We start from the raw sequence: 19,138 nt of genomic DNA on the forward strand, positions 1-19,138 counted from the left end.
TTTTTCCATCCTTTATGTGTGTTGGTTTTCTTTCTTTTCAGTGTTGCCTGTCTTCCTTGCACGCTGCTCAGGCTGGGACCTGAAGCTCCTCTGCACTGGCACAGGCCTGCAGGAGAAGGCTCCGGGCTTGCTTTGTTTCCACAGGTTGTAAGTGTGAAATCAGATGGATGTTAGTGGTAAGGTCTTTGTGGGAAGAGGGCGGAAAGAGGTGGTGAGTGACACTGGGAAAGGATGGTCTAAGAGGGGGGAAGAGAGGATGTAGCTAAAGCTAAATACGATGCTTGCTTTTTGCCAGAACCTTTGCAGCAGAAGCATGGATGCATTCCCAGTTGACAGCTCCCTCCCCTCTTTCCTCCCCTCCCTTTTCTCTCTCCCCCTCAGGGGCTACTGTTTGAGGATGAGTTGGTTCCAAACAGACAATACTTTCCTAGCAGATAAAGGGACACCTAAGCAGCTGCACAGTATCTGTCATGAACAGACATGCTGCACAGAGAGGGAAATCAGGAGATGGGACCAGCGTCATTTGTCATATTTAAAGCAAAGCAAGCTCCCCCTCCACTTGAGCAGCGTCCACGAGGCAGGGAACAGCACACGGCTAAATGGCCGCTTGCTTTCCAGGCATTTAATGCGCTTTCAGATGCTCCCATTAAACATTCCACCTCTGTGTCCTCTCTGTAAAGGATGCGTTTCAGACAGATGGAAAGAGGCCTCTGTCCTGACACAGATGCAGGACTATAAATTTGCAGTGGAGGGGATGGGAGATAATTATTTAGGAGGCTTTTGTGGCTTATTCCAGCATCTGGTATTCTACCAGGGTGCCCTCTGAAGAGGGGAAGGGACAGGAAGCAGTTAGAGAAATGCTGAGCTTGTTTTTCACTTGGGAAAGGTTTTCAATCTTGAAAGAAGGATTTGGAATTGAGGCAGGAGGAGACATTGATTGAGAAATACGGATGCGTCTCCCAGTGTTCGCCGTTCTCCCTTTGTTCGCTCAGATCCATGTTTCACGTTGTAGGGCATCTTATCTGCTGCTCTCTTAATTGCATTGGTTATGTTGGGTGCCAATGGGCAGCCGTTCACAACAAATCCATCTTGCTGAGCTACTGCGATGGTCTCTGCATCCAGGGCTGAGCACACAGGTTCCTGCCTGGGTGTGCCTGTGGCTGGCATCCTGAACATCCATCCACAGCCCCTCCATTCCCAGCTGCAGGAGCTCCCAGCACTCTCCTGCCTGTGCTACACATTCCCTGCCCAGAGTTGAGCAGCAGGAAGGGCTCCCTGCTCCTGCATGACTTTGGCAACCTCCAAGAGGTGTGGCTGAGTCATTTAACTGTCTCAGATCAGTCATTACCATTTCAAAACGCCTGTTATTTCTCTGTCTGGTTGCCTGAACCTGGTAGGGGATTGTCTGACTGGGGCTTGGTGCAGGCCAACCAACCAGGCTTCTCTTCTTTGTGGTCTCATCAGATCCTGCAGCTCCTGAGACCAGATATTTCGAGATACGTGGAGATTGGCAAGAGTTAGACACGTAATTAATGCTTTCAAATCTGATAGTCAGGTACCAGGAATGCTTGGTCAGCACTGAGCTGGTGCAGAAGGTTTGCAGGGCTGAGTCTTGTGGAGGGCATACAGGAAACCTGGAGAGGGGCTTTGGACAAGGGCCTGTAGGGACAGGCCAAGGGGAATGGCTTTAACCTGCCAGAGGGGAGACTGGGATGAGCTCTTAGGCAGAAGCTCTTCCCTGTGAGGGTGCTGAGGCGCTGGCACAGGGTGCCCAGAGAAGCTGTGGCTGCCCCATCCCTGGCAGTGTTCAAGGCCAGGTTGGACACAGGGGCTTGGAGCAAGCTGCTCTAGTGGAAGGGGTCCCTGCACATGGCAGGGGTTGGAGCTGGAGGAGCTTTAAGGTCCCTTCAACCCAAACCATTCCATGGCTCTATGCAATGGGCTGATTCTGCTGACAGATACTGCTATTTCTGGATTGTACCTGGGCAGTGCTTGTCTTTTCCCAATGGAATTTTACTGTTTTAAAGTTCACCTTTAGGCTTTTTATTGTGACCCGAGTCTTTGGGACGTGTTCTGCAAAACCAGGTAGAAGTTGTATCCCACATGTACCCACAAACAGCCGTGAGAGTTCCCAGTCCTCCCTTGGCTCCATCATTGCTGACTTTCGCTTCTTCAGCCAGAAACGAAAGGAGAGCAGCATCTACACCCATATGAGATGAATACGGCTATCACACAAATAGAATTACTGCCTGCCGAGCAGCAACAGCTTAATGAAAATGGGAACTGTTAAACAAATAAAGGCAGTCAAGCTCATAATACTTCTGCGTGGAATTTCACTGTATTGCTGAGCAGAAATAGAATTAGGCACTGAGAAAGGATGTCTGGAGAAGTCTCTGCCTCTGTGCTTGGTGTGTGAGGCTGGATGAGACAGAGTGAGCCATACCTTACGTGTAGAAATGCCGCCCCAACCTGGAGAAGAAATCTCTTTATCCAGTGCAGGAGCCTGCTAAAGCAAGGCAGAAAGGGGCAGGATAAAGCACTAGACTTCCTCCGAAGCCCAAATGCAAATTGTACAGAGGGATGGATCCCTCGGGAGCTGTGCCATTTTTTTGCATTGCTTTAGCATCTTCTGCTGGTGAATAATTATCCTTCCTCTGTGTGGTCGGTGAAGCAGCATTGCCTGGTGCTCAGAAAGGGAAACAGAGATGGGATTTATCTACATGGAAGGAGACTGGCAGCAGAGCCTGGGACCTGCCTTCCTCAGCTGTGGGAGAGCTGCAGGGTTCGGTATCACCAGGGGCAGGTTAAACTCCAGGATGAAACTTGAACCACCTCTTTCAAGGTCCCATCTCAAAGGCACAGTAGCTGAGGGGCCATGAGCTCTTTGCGCTCTACCTGAGGTCTGGACTTCCCTGTGCTTCCATCTCCATGGAAATTCCTGGAGTTCTTGTTAGAGCTAGTGGAGGGTAATGATCCACTCCAAGATGAGCTCTGGAAAGGCAAAGTGCAGTCAGTACAGCTTGGGGTCAGCCTGTGAAGAAGCCCTGCAAGCTGAGGAGCTGCTCTATCTGCTTCTAGGCAAGGTGACATCCTCTCTTCCTGGCTTCTCCCCTCCATCCATGTTTGACTGTGAACAGTCAAAGGCAAGGGATGGGATGGGGGCATCCCTTGGAGTTCAGAGGTTGCTCTTTACCTCCTGGCTCTCTCTTCCTGCACCCTGATGGCACTTCTCCACAAGCAGCCATGGCTTGCTTGGAGTCACCGGTGTGTTGAAGGTGTTTTGTGTCTGGGTCATGTGGAGCTTTAATGCGCTGTGGAATTAGAAACCTTGGAGCAGTTTAGATGCTAAGTGTCTCTATTTTCCTGGGTGACCTTGTGAAATTTCCTTGCAGCAGATCTGCATCTCGCCATCCTGCTGCCTTTATCTACTTTGTTTTCTTGTGTATGTTACTGACATCCAGTGAAGTGTAATTGGTTTGAGAAGTGGCACTTACAACAAGGATCCTGCTAGTAATCCCTGCATTGAATCCCTATATACACAGTGTGCCAGGAATGATTAAAGTCACAAACTTCAATCTTGAGGGATGCGCAGGGGAAATCTATCCCGGAGCAGGGTTTGGTGTATCTGACTTTGCTGCTTCTAGTGCTTCTCAACAGTAGGATTTGCTATTCTTGTTCCAGGGCTGCAGTGGATTTGAGTGGGAGTTTGGCGTCCTGAATTTACACATCCCAACAACAGTGTTCATCAGTCAGTGTTCTTACTGTACCCTTTCTCTACCCTTTCTCTCTATTAATTTTCCTCAATAGTCTGTAGGGATCATTTGCCAGCCTTATTCAAATTCCTACACTTTCCTGGCATCTTGTTTTATAACATCTTGCATCGTGTACTTTCCATTCCTGTAATCCATTTAATCCAAAATACTGGAATGGCTTTGCAGGCATTTATTGCGTTTCTTTCTTCCTTGTGTTAGGAGGGAATGGGGCATTTATACGACTTCATCCAAAGTCTCTTGGCTTCTGGGATTATCTTTTCCTTCCCCCACTGATTATCCCGGTAGCAAGGGCAGGAATGAGGAGTTGCCTCTCTTTGTGCACTGTGATTCATTGTGCTGTGCTCGGAGCATGGCTTGGCAGCTCAGCAGTTAAACCCCTGCAGCCAACATCCCCCAGCCATAACATTACTGTTGCCTGTCCTTAATTTTTGGAAGCGTTGGGTTTAGGGTTTGAAAGAATGAAATGCTGTTGCATCAGTAAGTGGTTTTCCATTCCTTTTGGCTCTGGAAACGGATATTCACAGTTGGGTGAAGTTCATTTTAATCCTCACAAAACCAGAGCTGGATTTGTACAAGTTGTCGTTGTTCTGCTGTAGAAACGCTCTGTGCCTTCTGGATCCCTTTATCCCTCGTGGGGGCTAATCCACGAGCTTGGGAAATGCTCAGGGTGGCTGCAGTTGTGGGATGGAGGGGCATCCAATGTCACCTCCTTTTCCTCCTGCATTACCTACTCTGGCTTGTTCCAGAAAGGCACGGTGCTGTCTACAGTGTACTGATGTGTATAGATAGTGGGATGTAATTATCTTCCCCTGAGGTAGAGTCATTATGCTGGCTGTAAAGAGAGAGGGTCACAGTCCTAATGGGAAATGATTTTAAAGCAATCTTGACCAAGTCTAGTGGAGCCATTTCAGACCACTTAAAACTCAGCCAGTCCTTCACAGCACTTGTGATACGTCCACTTTACACGGTGAGAGGCACTGGGACTAACGCTTGTCGAGGGATACAGGAAATCTCTGCTGAGCTGCAGCATCAGCTTCAGGTGAGGTGTATGCTGCCGTGGGGAAGACAGAGCAGGGTCTTGGTTGCTCTTTTTGAGACTGGTTTGGGGAAGGCAAGGTGCTTGCAATAGGCAATAAGGCTGTTGTCATGAAACCTTGGGCTTCCTGTGCTGCAGAAACCATTTCACATAAGTGATTTTCTATGCTTCAGTCCAGTACAGAAGCCCAATAGCCAGGGCAGGTTAGCAAAGCTCTGAGCTGGTACCCAGACCAGCAAGAATAACCAGTGGTGAAAAGCTCTGCGTCTGATTTTCATCCTTTGAGCTCCTCTATAATGTTATTGGGAAACAAAAATTGTTTAAATAATGGAGCAGACCCAATGCAGTTGTGCAGCGATGCGGAAGGGCTGACGAAGGGTTATTTCCTTTCTTTCCATTACTTTTCTCTTCCTGCCTTGCCTCCCAAACGTGGGTGGAATCTGTGTGTCAGGCACCAGCAACATCAGCCTGGCTCGGTGGCTTTTCTTAACGGCGAAAGAAGGAGATTAAATGCAATTAACATTGATTGAACAAAACCTGCCTTCGGTTTGTATGGCGGTTAATTAACAGCATCCTTTCAGCAGCGCCTCTTTGTAGAGCTGTGTTTGTACCTCCTGGCCCTGGTATTTTCTAGCACATGTCCAAAATCAAAAGCAGCGAGCGTGTTCCCTACTGTGATGTCTGGGGCTACCAGCTCAGCGGGGAGATGCAGCCCCCAGCCGGGAGGAAGCTTCTGTGCAGTTTAGGAACTGTGGAGCTGCTCAGTCAGGGGCAAAACGTTTCCTGTTAAGCAAGGATAATGACGGGAGCTCTGTGTGAGTTAGAACCACGATCAGAATGATTGTGCGGAGGAAATCAATGTTAGAATGCATGAACAAACAGGTGAGCCTCAAAACAACCCGAGTTGTGCTAGTAAATAGCTTCATATGCAGGGCGATGGGGAGGTGTCGGGGCAGAGCATAGCGAGCAGCGGGTCAGCCCTTGTGAGTCAGTGCTGGGTGAGGAGGGGGAGAGGAAGCCGGACCGGCGGCTTCTGTGCCTTGCTGTGTTGGTGGGTGTGTGGAGCAGGGCACTTCCACAGGAAAGCCCTTTCTGGGCATCCGGACAATGCGTCTGGGGGGGGTTGACAGGCGCCTTTGGTGCTGCCAGGCCAGCTCTGGAGACACCATCTGGGATAGCAGCCAAGAAGTCACTGGGTGAGCTTCTCCGCTTTGCAAAGCCGTTAACACCAGTACAGAGAAGAGGGGAAACAAAACTCTCTTCATAGCCCTTTGAATTAATGTTTTTTGTTGCTGCCAGGCATACTCCTGCCCCTCCTTATTCCAAACCCAAGGACAGCAACTGTTGGGCTCCTGAAGGATGAGAGACAGAGAGGCTTTTCTGTGCAATAACTGTATGGCACAGAAGTGCTGTGATCCATTAGTCAGCACAGCTGCTCCACAAAATAGCCAATACCCTGAATGTAACAGAACAAATTGCACATAACCAAAAAATACCTACAGCATACATCAACCCAGAGTGACTCAAATGTCCCTTGCAGTGCTTCGGGGTGCTAATAGCCCTGCAACAAATGCCTTCTCCAGGGGGAAAGGCCTTGAACACCCATCTCAGGACGGGTCAGGGGTTTGTTTGTCATCAGTGCCTCTTTGCCGACTAACTGGGATGCAGGAGTTGTGCAGTCACATCACTGGGGTGCCAGCGGGTATCCCAGTGCTGGGAGCTGCCTGCCCGTGGCAGTTTCCACAGGAACTGTGGGGATTAATTCCTACTTTGTCAGTGACACTCTGAATACACCGAGTCATTTATCATGGGGATCTGCTTTCTGATGCCATCCCAGCTACATGATGCCAGTGTGTGTGAGTGCCGTGGTGCAACTGCTTCAAGGAATATTGGGACAGAATAAGGTGCTCGCTGGAGGAGACTTGCTGGATTTATCCCATGGGACTAAAGGCTGGTTAAATCAATGTGTCTTAGCTGAGGCTTGGCAAGCAGGGAGGGAGGAAGTTCTTCAGTGGGCTTTTAAGAAGGGAGATCCCTGCAGTGGCTGTGGGAGGAGGGAGGATGCTGCCCAGGGCAAGGAGGGCACCGTCCCTTCTCATTGCAGTGTGTGATGCACTCTCCAAGGCTGCTTGTTTCCAGGGGGTTGTTCTAAGGTTGCAGCAGGGACCAGCCAATGCCGACTGTGGAGCTGTTGTTTTGTGATGAAGCACCAAACTTCAGGCTCAACCCGATTCACTGGGAGCATCCTGTCCTGTAGGAGCAGCTTGTGATCACAGGCTGCCTGGGTTTGTTGCATATGCAGCTTGTCTGGTGCATAGGCAGTGATAAGGGTGTGCAGGAGAGGTGAGGCTTCTCCTTCCCCTTTCTTACTCCTGCTCAAGGTAAGTGTTGTGGCAACCTTGTAGTACCTTGCAAGGAGGATTTTGGGTCGGAAGGAAATGGAGGGGTGGCAAATCTGTATCAGCATGGGTGCAGTGCTGAAGTGGAATTAAAAGGCTGGTGTAGATGGTTAGCTTAGCAAAGAGTGGGTTTAGGCTTGGAGATACGGTGTCCTTCCACGCTATTACACAGCATGTGAGGCATGAAATTGATGCGACTGTGCTTTTAAGTAGTTAGCCACAGGTTTATAAACTGATGGCCTAGGAACAGTGGAAACAATACATGTGTACTCTAACAAGTGTAGACTTGTACGATGGGCCAGCAGACCATGAGGTTTGCAGAGCTTCACGGAGCAGCGTGCAATGGCCACATGGAGCTCTGCAGTAGCTGGAAGAGGAGAGCTCTGAGCTCCAGCCCCATCAGATGTTATCTGTGCCTGCACCACACCTGCATGTCCTGCAGATGCAGAGAGCACTGGTTCACGGCCAGCCAGAGACTGGACTCTGCTCTGCTTCCTTTGTAAACTGAACCTTGGCAGTATTAGAATCATAGTGTGGTTGTTGTATGATTACAGGGCTCAGGACAGTAGTGGACTACAGTGGCATGGCAAATGCTGTGAGATCTGGATTGGCATTTGAGCAGGAAAGTCTGAAAGAGCTGGGAAGCATCCCTGTGTCCTGTACTGGGAGTGCCTCAGCTCCCCCAGATGCCAACCCTTCAGCACCTCATGCCCCTGATGAGGGAGGAGATGTTAATGAGTTGTTCCATCCAGCCCAGGCTGCTCTTAGATATGCAATTGTGCCAGGCCACTCCTGAGAGCAGCATGGGGTGATGGACGGCATCAGTACCTGCATCCCTTGTTCCCAGCAGCATCCCTTGGTGAGAGCTGGGCAGCAGGGCACCGGTGTCTGGCTCTCTGGCAGTGCTCAGGTTAGTCATTCAGGGAGAGATGGAACCTGATGGACTGGCACAAGGAATGTTTGTGGGCCTCCAGCTCGATGCATCCCCAGTATGTGGGTAGCTGGGGCTGGAAGTAATTGGTTGAGGTTAGGTGCTGCCTGTTTGCATTTTCTCCTGAAAGTTGTAAAAATCTGCAGTTACGATTTCGAACACGGAATCGTGTAACTGAGATCCTTTAGAATTGCTTTGAAGGAAAAGGTTTTACTCTCTGCCATAAGGGTTAACCACAGAGTGGCCCCATCAGTGGCTTTTCCTGCTGTAGCATTCCCGGACACTTCAGTGAAGTGTTTCAGTGCGAATACAGCAAATGACTTTATTGCAGAATTGATTGCGAGTTGTTGCTGCCTCACTCATTACAGTTGGTGTGAGTGCTGCTGGAGGGTTTCGGATATATTGCAGTGTGAAACTTTCAAGTCACTAATGATGAGAAGAATTACCTGGGAAATTAGAGTCAGTTGGGTGGTATTGATGCTTCATTTGTCACGTTTCTGGATAAGCTTTGTCTAAATAATTTGGCAAACAGTTTCCTCTTTACTCACGAGTGCTGGGAAGCTTTCCCACTTCGTTGTTGGTAGAGATGGGGCTGTCCTTGGAGATGCATGGTCAGCGTAGGCTGGATATGCTGACCTTGCAGGTGTCAGGCAGGATCAGCCTGCGGTGCAGAAGTAGTCCAAATGGCACTCTCGCCTCCTGACATTCGCTGCCAAGTGTGCCAGCATCGTTACTGTGTGATGGTGTCCTTTCTGATTCACTCTCAAGGAAGCACAACTTCTCTCCTAAGGAACACGAGTGTCTAGAGAGTAAAACTGAGCTCAGATCCAGCCCTGGTAGTAATGGGTGCTGAGAAACCATGCAGGTAACTGTTCAGTTGTCTTTCTGTAGGAGGCTTTAGCAGGGTCCTCTCAGCATGGGTAAGTGCTCTGCAAAATAGAACTGCACCTCTCAGAGCATGTAGATGGGCTCAGCCCATGCGATATTGCTCTTGATGTAGCATTGATCTAAAGATGCCATTGCTGGTGCATGAGAGCTGATTGCTTAGGTTTGGAGGCAAGGTCCGATGCTGATGTTCCGGATTCTCAGAGGCAGAGGTATTATATTTGGTGTCAGGTGTGTTCTCATCCACTGCTGGTGGCATTCTTGGTTTGATTTCTTTGACTTTATAGGAGTGATGAGATAAAACCATAGAGATATGATAAAATCATAGAGATATGATGAGATCATATCTCTACAATCACCATCATAAAAAGGTCAAAACCCTCCTGGTTTTTCTACCCCTTGGAATTCCACAGCTCATACACAGATACCTGCAGTGTCTGGGGATGCAACACTTAGAAAAGAGGAGGTGGGGACAAAGCAGCCGTGATTTTGCTTTGAATTTAGGGGGGTTTGGGTCTTGACAGGATAAAGGCTGTCAAACATGTCAAGGCAGGCTCTGAGTCCCTCTCTTTAATCCTTTGTGCTCACCCTCTCATTGATCCCATTCCAGGATGAGCGAGTGGTGTGTGCATGGTTGGTGGCAGCCAGTCCAAGTGCTCCTGTGTCCTGCTGCGGCTGTGACTTCGCATGGAGCCACACTTACTCCCGTAACCCAGCTCCTTGGAGGCTCCCCTGCAATCACAGCCATCCTCTGCCACTGCAGGCCATGGGATTTACAAACCCTCATCATTTACAACTGACCACACATTCCTGTTCACAGAGCGGGGCTTGCCTGGGGTACCAGGACCTCCTGCCTTGCTTCTGCTCTCTGTCCCCTCAGTGTCTTGTGTTTTACAAGAGGTGAAACCTCATTACTTTCTGTGGGGGTTTCACCCTGCCCACACTATTCCTTCACTCCTGAAGGAAACCATCCCACGTCCGTAGCTGTGTCGCTAACCTCCTGCTTTCTCCTTTGTCTCCTTTTTCACCCAGGAGCTGTTAGTTAATTCTGGATAGACATCAGCCACCAAAGAGCAGAGGACAGGGACCACAGACACCTTTGGAAGCCCCAGCATCCTTCTGGATAGACACTGACCAAAACCCGGTGCCTTCTGCCCTTCGCGGTCCAAGACGACGACATGATTCTCCTTTTAATTGTCTGCATGTTTCAGTCTCAGGGGGATGTTCCTGGAGTTGGGAGGAGGGTCCCAGGGGAGGGGGATGCTATCGTTTCCTTTTTATTGCATTACAGTGTAAAGACTCACGTTGGCCTCAGGTGCTTCTGGCACAGCCTGTAGTTCGGAGCCTTGCCCAACACTGGTTCACCCTGTGCTCGCTTTGGTTTCACTGACCCACACTGGAGTTGCAAGAGCTGTTATGTTTGTCCGTTTGCCGTGGTGAAAGGGGTCTGGCTTATTTGGGAGTGGCCCTGACCAGTTGTTAGGATTCACTGTTCCCAGTGTGCTCCCATTGGTGGCACCAGCAGGCACGTTCCTGCCCTTCCAAGGTTCCCTCCTGAACAATAAAGATTTGAATGGTCACTGTGCGCTGTGAGATCCTTCCAGCCCCAGCACTTTGTCAGTCGCTGTTTTCTGCCTGCTGCCCATGCCAACAAAACCTCCCAGCTAGGGTGAGGAACAGGAATATTTCACGTCGCAGTTTATAAATCATAAAACTTGTTCGTTTTGGTTGTGGTCTGAATGACTTTGGCTTGTTTGAGAGTACTTGGAAGAGTGCAGAGTCTTGGCTGGAGGGAACGGGGGTGGTGAATCACACTGAAAAAGCCTCTGCCTGCTGAATGCAGAGCCCAAGTTATCTCTGTGTGCAGTTCCTGCTTTGTCTGACTACACCCCCATCTCTTTCAGCCCTGCGCTCTGTTTCAAGCCTTCTCCTTGCAGAGCCGAGGGACGGTGTGAGCAGTGTTCATCTGGCATTTCATCATAGCATCCCAGCCTGGTTTGGGTTGAAGGGACCTTAAAGCTCCTCCAGCTTCAACCCCTGCCATGGGCAGGGACCCCTTCCACTAGAGCAGCTTGCTCCAAGCCCCTGTGTCCAACCTGTCCCTGAACACTGCCAGGGATGGGGCAGCCACAGCTTCTCTGGGCACCCTGTGCCAGCGCCTCAGCACCCTCACAGGGAAGAGCTTCTGCCTAAGAGCTCATCTCAGTCTCCCCTCTGGCAGGTTAAAGCCATTCCCCTTGGCCTGTCCCTGTGTTCCTTATCTAAAGCCCCTCTTCAGAATCCCTCATCCTCCCAGAGGAAGGAGCAAGAGATGTGTCAGCAAACCTGGGGAGCTTGAGCTCTAGAACTGGATCCTCTCCTGGCTGAAGCATCTCCTCTGGCAGCATTTGCTGCTTGTGTCCTCTCTGAGCGGCTCTGACAGTTTCTGAGTGTCATGAACATGGATTTTTGGAGGTTGTGTCACAATTTAATGTGGTGTTGATGAAAATGGATGGAGGGGGGTGAGAATTGTTTCTGTGCTTTACTCTGCTTCACCTCTTCTTTTCTTTAGGCAGCAGCTTTGTGCTTTACATCTCCATTAAGACAGCAAAAGCGCCTTTCCTTGTGGTGAGCTGATGCCCCAACCCTCTCTCCTCAGCAGCGATGTTTGCTTACCCATGGCTCACCTTTGTAGTCTCTTATCTGACCAAGATCCCAGCTCTTTATCATTGTGCAGGTCGAACTTGCTGCACCAAAGGCAAGTTTTCCAAACAAGCTGTTTGGAGCAAACAGCTCGGGAGGGCTTTTGCTGCTGTGCTGGCATTGGGATATGCTTGGGACAGCCAGGTTCTGCATGCAGGAACGTGGAGCACCAAGGTCTGTCCCAGACTAGGTTTTAAATCACTGTTGGTCTGTAAAGTATCTGTTTTGTCTCTTCCTCATTTCCCTTCTTGCCCCTCTCCCATGTTCTCTTGGCGTGAGCGATTTGCATGTCATTATTTCAGCTGGGGGGGCTGTGATACCAGGTTGATTATTTGGCGGTGCTGGACAATTTTCTCTGTTAGGCAACTGTAATGCATTTCCATGTTCTTTTATAATGAGCTTTATTTACCAAATTGGCAATTCCTCTGTTGAGAAATAACTGATTACAGCATTCAGGGAGTTGCTGTCATCTCAAGATACGCAGGTGTCTGTGAAACATAAACAGATGTGATCATTCAGATACTGAACTCCATTGACAGAAGGGAGGGGGAGGAGAAATCAGCCCTAAAATCATCAGTGTAGCATCTCCAGCTCATGCTGCCCAGGTGCTTTGCGGCTGTCCTGCAGCTCAACAAGGACAAAGTGGCTTTCTGAGGCCATCCAGTACCTCCAGATGAGGGGCCGAGTGGTTAATAGCTGAAAATACACCTCTTGCATGTCAGCACGCTTCAGTCTGGCTTGTCTAGCTCAGCCCCTGAGGATGAGTTCAACCTGTGCCTCAAAGTGGGACACTCCTTCATCCTGCCGTGTTGGGTTTGATGTTCATCACTCTGTGATGAAAGTCTCGGTGATCAGGTCCATGGGGATCATGGTCTCAGCTGCCTTCCAGGCAGTGCTTTTCCTTTGGTGTTTCCTTGTGCCCAGGAGCACTCTTGCTGCTCTTGCCCTCATCATCAGCTCAGGGAGCGGAGCCGAGGGGAGGATGCGGTGAGCAGAGATGTCAGTGGGAAGCTGCTGAAGATGAAGTTCAGTTTGCAGGGTCTCAGCTGCTGCCTGAGTAAATAACATGCAGGTAACGCAGCTCCTCGAGTCAGTGATCTCCCTTTGCTGCTCCTGCACTACCGGGGCCCTTGCAAAGCAGACAGCAGCCCTGCATCCCCTCGTACGCTCCCGCTCTTTATGTTTCTCCTTGACTCTTTGTTGGGTATTTGGAGCATGAATTTGTTTTTCAGGCAAGATTGTGACAGCAGGTGTCAGTTACGCTCTGAAGTGGCAGAGATTGCTCTTCCCGGAGCCTGGTGTCCAGCGCTGAATAGATGTCCTCATCACACAGCTACTGGCACAGCTGGCATTAATGGGCAAGCGGGACAGCGGGATAAACAAGGTCTGCATCTATTGTAGGAACTGAATTGGAGGCAAGTTTGAGGTAGGGCAGGGGCAGCCACGCTGCTCCCTGGGCTACATGGGCTGGATAAAAAGGAGTTCTTTTGTGTCCGGGAATACCCATGACCGGTCTCACCTACTCAAACCAACCCTACCTAATGGGTGCTCCCTCCAGATGAACATTGCATGTCCATTTTGCCTGCCCATTTATTGCAGCTCTGTGTGCACATAGGGTCACGGTGTGTACAGATGTATCTGCAACGTGCACAACTGTAGTTACTTCATGTGAAAGCAGAGGCTTGCAGAGGACGTGCTTTATGATGTGAATTGTTCTGAACCTGCCCAGATGAGGGAAGGAGCAGCCTTGTTTTATTCATGCATCATTTCTTAGTGTTGCAGGAAGGGAGAAGAACAAAACCAACAAAGCCAGAGGAGATACAGCAAATAACAGAACCAATAGACGTTTTCCAGCAGGCTTCAACAGCTTTTGAAATGAAACATTCAACGAGCACTTTGAGATTCCAGTGTGCGAGAGCATCCCCGGCTCCGTAAGCACCAAATTTGTGATCTTGCATAAAAACACAACCCATTGCCTCCTGTTGTTAATATTTCACACTTGACTTTGCAAGATGCTTTATCTAATATCTTCTCTGCATTCAGGCTCCTACCGGCTCTGCTTTGGCCATAACGGGAGAGGCTGGAGGAGGAAGGCAATTGCCGAGCGCTCTGTAATCTATGTAGGAGGGGTTTGTGTAGCTGTAGGGGGAGAAGACTAAGTCTCATTTCCCATTTTATAGTCTGCTGAATCCTGTGGGCTCCCGCTGCGTGTGCCTTTTCCCAAGCAGAATTTTTCAATTTGGCCTTCAAGTTGTTATTTTTCATTTCCAACCTGGTTAAAAGGGTTTGTCTGGAGCTTGTTGCTCTGTTGTTTATGTCTGATCCCCTAAAACACTCCGTTGCCAGCCTTGGATGCGTCTTGGAACATGTTCGGCTTCCCTTTGCCTGGTGACTTGGTCTTTGGGGGGTTAGAATCATAGAATCACTTAGGTTGGAAAAGACCTTTAAGGTCATCAGTCCAAGCACTGGAAGCAGTATAGGTACTGTATAGTGTAGGACTCCCCTCCACCTCTTGCTCCAGTGTGTGATTACACTGCAGAGCACTGATTGTGCAGCCCGGGGCAAACCCAGAGGGAGCAAATGGAGCAGCCACTGGTCAGCGAAGGGCTCCGTGTCTTGTATTTAATGACCCATGTGCTCTTCTCAAACTTGTTACAGAGCCCAGCGCATGGCAGAGAACTTTCCTTTGTCCTCTGCCCAGCAGGAGCAGCAAACCTCAGTTTCCAAGCTGCAGATGAAACCACTGCTCCCTCTGGGTACGTAACAAACCCCTCCCAGAGCTGCTTTCCCTGTGTGAATGGCCTAAATTAGCCATTCTTCCTGCTCACACTCAGTGGAGTGGCTTGTGCTTGACCCAGCCATTTCATTTCTGCTGTGTTAATAGTACTTGTGTCTGGTTCCTGCTGCCCTGTGCTCTTTCCTGTGGGAGCTGTTGTGTGGGAGCTGTATGTGCTGTCCCGGGAGTGTGGGAGAAGGGGCAGAAGGGACCTGGAGGCTCGTATTGAATCCTGCTTTGCATCCTCTTTTATAGAATCCCAGACTGGTTTGGGTTTGAAGGGACCTTAAAGCTCATCCAGTCCCAGCCGCCTGCCACAGGCAGGGACCCCTTCCACTAGAGCAGCTTGCTCCAAGCCCCTGTGTCCAACCTGGCCTTGAACACTGCCAGGGATGGGGCAGCCACAGCTTCTCTGGGCACCCTGTGCCAGCGCCTCAGCACCCTCATTAAGACCCATTCTGTGATGATTCCCTGATCCCTAGCACTGCACAGGACCTGACTGATGTTTGGAACAAGCCGAACACAGAGAAGTCTGTTGCCCCCTGCTTATGCTCTGTTTGGACAACCCTGTTGACCATCCACTTAGTCCAATAACTGCAACCCAAGGCAGTTACCATTAGTGCACTGGAAGGTAAGGAGCAGAGGGAGAAGTCCCAACACAGAGGCTTGCAAAAGAGAAGTAAATAAGGGTTAAAGGGGCTGTGAAGGCTGTTTGATTGCTGCAGCCCATAAAGAGCCATTTCTCTGCCTTTTGTAAGCTTCTAATTTTGCCTGATGTGATTTAAGGGAAATCCTGGCCTGGCATCTCCCCTCCTCCTCATTGCAAGCCATGCAGCTTTGCTGCATTCACCAGCCACAGGCTCCTGCAGCAGTCAAAAGGCCACTGAAGGAGAAGCAAGGGATGAATTTTTACAAGCCAGCTCCATCACATGGAAGAATTCCAGCCTCTCCCTTGGTTCCGCTGCTCGGAGCGGGATGCGCGGCACTGGCACAGTTCCTGTTTACTTGTTTTATGATGGTTGTAATGAGGAGCCCATTAAATTAATAGCCGTGCTTTAGGTTTAATGTTATGTTTAGCTAATCCTGAGTTGCAGTGGCACTCCCCACTCGCAGAGGATAAAACCAAACTCACTGTGGCAATGGGCTCCATCACGCAGGGGACGGATACAGGGGGATGGTGGATACGGAGGGATGTTCAGGAGGGAGAATATTTTCACCCTTCCCATTGCTTCTAGGGGAGCATCCCTGAGCTGGTGCCTGTCAAAGAAATCAGTTCCAGCTCAGCAGTTCAAGGACTAAATAAGACAAAACTGATCTAAAGGTGTAAGAAAACAAACAGTTGTTAGGTAGACCTGATCCAACCCCATGAGCAGCTCAGCACATGGCCCTGAAACAGGGAACTCCCCATCCTCCCCTAGGAGAAAGCAGCCCCTTAGAGGCTCGGTGGTCAGAGACTGGAAGCTAGTGATGGTCTCCTTGCCTTTACAGGTGTAAGTTACCCATTTACACCCTCCAGACGATGTACCCAGGTCAAAGAGTCAGAATCATAGAATCTGTATCTAACCCCAAGCTCCCCTCTGGCAGGTTAAAGCCATTCCCTTTGTCCTGTCCCTGCAGGCCCTTGTCCAAAGCCCCTCTCCAGCTTTCTCATGGGCTTCTTTAGGCACTGGGAGCTGCTCTGAGGTCTCTACATTCTGAATATCTCATATAGAGCCTTATGGTACCCTGAAGTATACATTCCCATGCTGGAGGGTGGATTAGGAAATGGAATATCCACAGTAATACATTTAATACACTTCATGGCTGCTCTCCCCACCATCCTAATGAAACCCAGCCTTGGGAGCCTGGTGCCAGCTGCCGGTTCCACCCATCCGCTGGTTTTCCTGGCCTTCCCGGTGCCAGGAAAATGGAACTGTGCTGCCTGGAGGGAAGGGGCACGGTTTAGGCTGTGGCCAAACAGATAAAGAGGAGAAATGATGCTGCCAAGTCTGAGCTGGTTGTCTTCTTGGAAGCACCCTCAGACAGCAGGCTCTGGTTCATGAAGCAGTGTCCTCCTCGGAGTCCTGCAGTGCTTGTGCCTGATGCAGAGCTCAAGTAGTTCTATTCCAAGGCTCTTTTCAGCCAATGAATGGGGTTAGATCTGGTTGTAGAAATGGGGTGTCCAGTGCAGGGTTGGAGCTGGATGAGCTTTAAGGTCCTTTCTAATGCAAACCACTCTGATTCTGTGCTGGGCAGATGTTTCAGAGCGTGGCTCTTCTGCTGGGTCAAACCCTCCATTCAACAGTGCCAAGAATGGCACAGAGAAACAAGCCACGTGCCCATCATAACATCATCCTTCTGCCCATGGACTTGCTCACCTCCTGGGGTTACCTGGGAGGTCCAAACCTGGGTTGCACTGTGGGAAAACAGCCCCATCAATGGGGAGGTTTGAATGTGCTGTACCCAAGGGGCTTGTGCTCCAGATTGCTTTCATCGCCCCTGGGGCTGGAGGCTGATGCTCTGACACTGCCCCACAGACCCTGCAGCACTGAGCGAGTAGATGACAACGTAATCACTGCAGCTCTCAGGGGAGCAGGGTTCTGCCATTCTCAACTGGAAAGCAAATGGGGTTTTAATGAGGAGAGCAAGGTGAGGAGGTCTGAAACTCAGGAGCCTTTAACACCCACTGAGAATGCGGAAAGGGGAGTGGGAAGTGTGGCTCAGCCCTGGCACTGTCAGTGCCCATGGGGTCCCTGGGGCAGCTCCTGCCCTTCTTGCTTCCTCTGCTCCGTCTGTTTCCACCCAGACCTAGGTCTTAGGTGATATATAAACCTCTCTGGGATGTTTCCTCCTGTTGCTCTGCATCCCCACACACCCTCCCAAAACCCTTCTGAGGTTTTCAAGTCATATCAAAGCTCTACATGAAGAGAAGCACCGTTCCCTTCCTGATGCCTGTGTGTCCATACAGGCTGCGCCTGGCCCAGGGTTGTCTCATCCATGCTGAGCATGGATGTGGAGGGAAGTGCTCATGGAAAAGGAATGGTTGAAAGTGGAGCTTTGGCTGTTAACCTGGGGGAAATGGTTGGTTAACTTGGTCCTGGTTTCCTGGGGTCCTTCAAGTCCTGAAAATTCGGGATTCTGGATAATGGCAGCTGAGTCTGTGCACTAAATCCATGGACTTTTCCATACTCATGGTCCCATGTGCTGTCTGTCAGTAGTGTAATGTCCTTAATCTAAACTCCTTAATGGCAAAGTTACCCATGATTCTGTAGCCCTTGGCTGTTAACGGAGGTATTCCTTACCCCAGAAATGAGACATGGACTTTGGGAGAAGGGAAAGGCAATGTTGATGTCTGTGCTGACTGATCCTGCTCTCTCTGCCTTGTTTATTCCCCCCCCCCAATAAGTAATTGAGTGGTTGCACTTTATTAGTGCCAATAACCTCCTAGTTTGAGCTATTAGATAGAGTTTGGTATTTCTGTTTCTTTCTTTGCAGCACCCAGACTTGGTGCTGTCGGGATTAATCCTCGCACTCACCTGATGCTGAGCTCTGATTGTGACAATGGAGTACACAATCTGACACTCATTCTGCACCTCGGGTAGCTAATTTATGAAACCCAATTTATAAATTGCATCAATTAGGGACGTCATTTGCCACATACCTTGTGCACTTCACTGCAACGCTCCCAGCCTGCAGCTCCAGCACTCCTTGTACCCACAGTCATTTACACTGAACACTCTTGAATGATTCTGCAATCTATGCCTGGACAGACAAGGAGCTGTGTTGGGGAAATGAACACTTGCTGATGCTGGGGTTAAGTTACTGATCACCCCATCCCGCTCCCTGTGGCATCTTGTGTGTGTCCTGGGTGATGCTGTGTCCGGGTGATGCTGTGTCCTGGGTGATGCTGTGTCCTGGGTGATGCTGTGTCCTGGGTGATGCTGTGTCCTGGGTGATGCTGTTTCCGGGTGATGCTGTTTCTGGGTGATGCTGTGTCCTGAGTGATGCTGTGTCCGGGTGATGCTGTTTCTGGGTGATGCTGTGTCCGGGTGATGCTGTGTCCGGGTGATGCTGTGTCCTGGGTGATGCTGTGTCTGGGTGATGCTGTTTCCGGGTGATGCTGTGTCCGGGTGATGCTGTTTCTGGGTGATGCTGTGTCCGGGTGATGCTGTGTCCTGGGTGATGCTGTGTCCAGGTGATGTTGTGTCCGGGTGATGCTGTGTCCTGGGTGATGCTGTGTCCTGGGTGATGCTGTGTCCAGGTGATGCTGTGTCCAGGTGATGCTGTGTCCTGGGTGATGTTGTGTCCTGGGTGATGCTGTGTCCTGGGTGATGCTGTGTCCTGGGTGATGCTGTGTCCAGGTGATGCTGTGTCCTGGGTGATGCTGTGCTGACAGGGCCAGACCCAAGCAGAGATCACAGAATCATAGACTCATAGAATGGTTTGGGTTGGAAAGGACTTTAAGATCATCCAGTTCCAACCCCTTGCCATGGGCAGGGACACCTTCCACTAGACCATGTCGCCTAATACTCTGTCCAACCTGGCCTTGAACACTGCCAGGGATGGAACATGGACCCAGCTCTTCAGCTTGTGCCTCTCAGGAGCTTCCTGCATGGGAATTATGAATTCCATCATCCAGCTGATCCTGCCTGGAAAGCTGCTCTGCTCTTTGCATCC

The 19,138-nt window shown here is 50.1% G+C and overlaps 1 protein-coding gene and 1 long non-coding RNA gene across 4 annotated transcripts in view; one reads left to right on the top strand and one right to left on the bottom strand.

Annotated features, from left to right (window-relative positions):
* The window catches only part of CHCHD6 (coiled-coil-helix-coiled-coil-helix domain containing 6), a 106,172-nt gene extending 95,568 nt beyond the window's left edge, over nt 1-10,604 (top strand). For both annotated transcript variants that reach the window (XM_062636728.1, XM_062636737.1), the window contains one exon: nt 10,057-10,604. In XM_062636728.1, the coding sequence (XP_062492712.1) occupies nt 10,057-10,080 (24 nt within the window). In that variant the 3' untranslated portion in view covers nt 10,081-10,604. The remainder of the gene's footprint in view (nt 1-10,056) is intronic.
* Nucleotides 1,366-18,259, bottom strand: LOC134173063 (uncharacterized). 2 transcript variants are annotated; one of them, XR_009968118.1, is made up of 3 exons: nt 18,123-18,259; nt 15,615-15,739; nt 1,366-1,476 (listed from the first exon to the last, which is right to left on the bottom strand). It is a non-coding gene; the product is annotated as an uncharacterized LOC134173063 (long non-coding RNA). The 2 variants fall into 2 exon arrangements; XR_009968119.1 differs by lacking the exon at nt 1,366-1,476 and adding an exon at nt 12,151-12,194.
* Nucleotides 18,260-19,138: the final 879 nt, after the last annotated feature.

Source organism: Pezoporus occidentalis, unplaced genomic scaffold (genome assembly GCF_034315485.1).
Source record: "Pezoporus occidentalis ecotype Australia unplaced genomic scaffold, CSIRO_AGI_Poc_V1 ctg114, whole genome shotgun sequence".
NCBI lineage: Eukaryota > Metazoa > Chordata > Aves > Psittaciformes > Psittacidae > Pezoporus > Pezoporus occidentalis.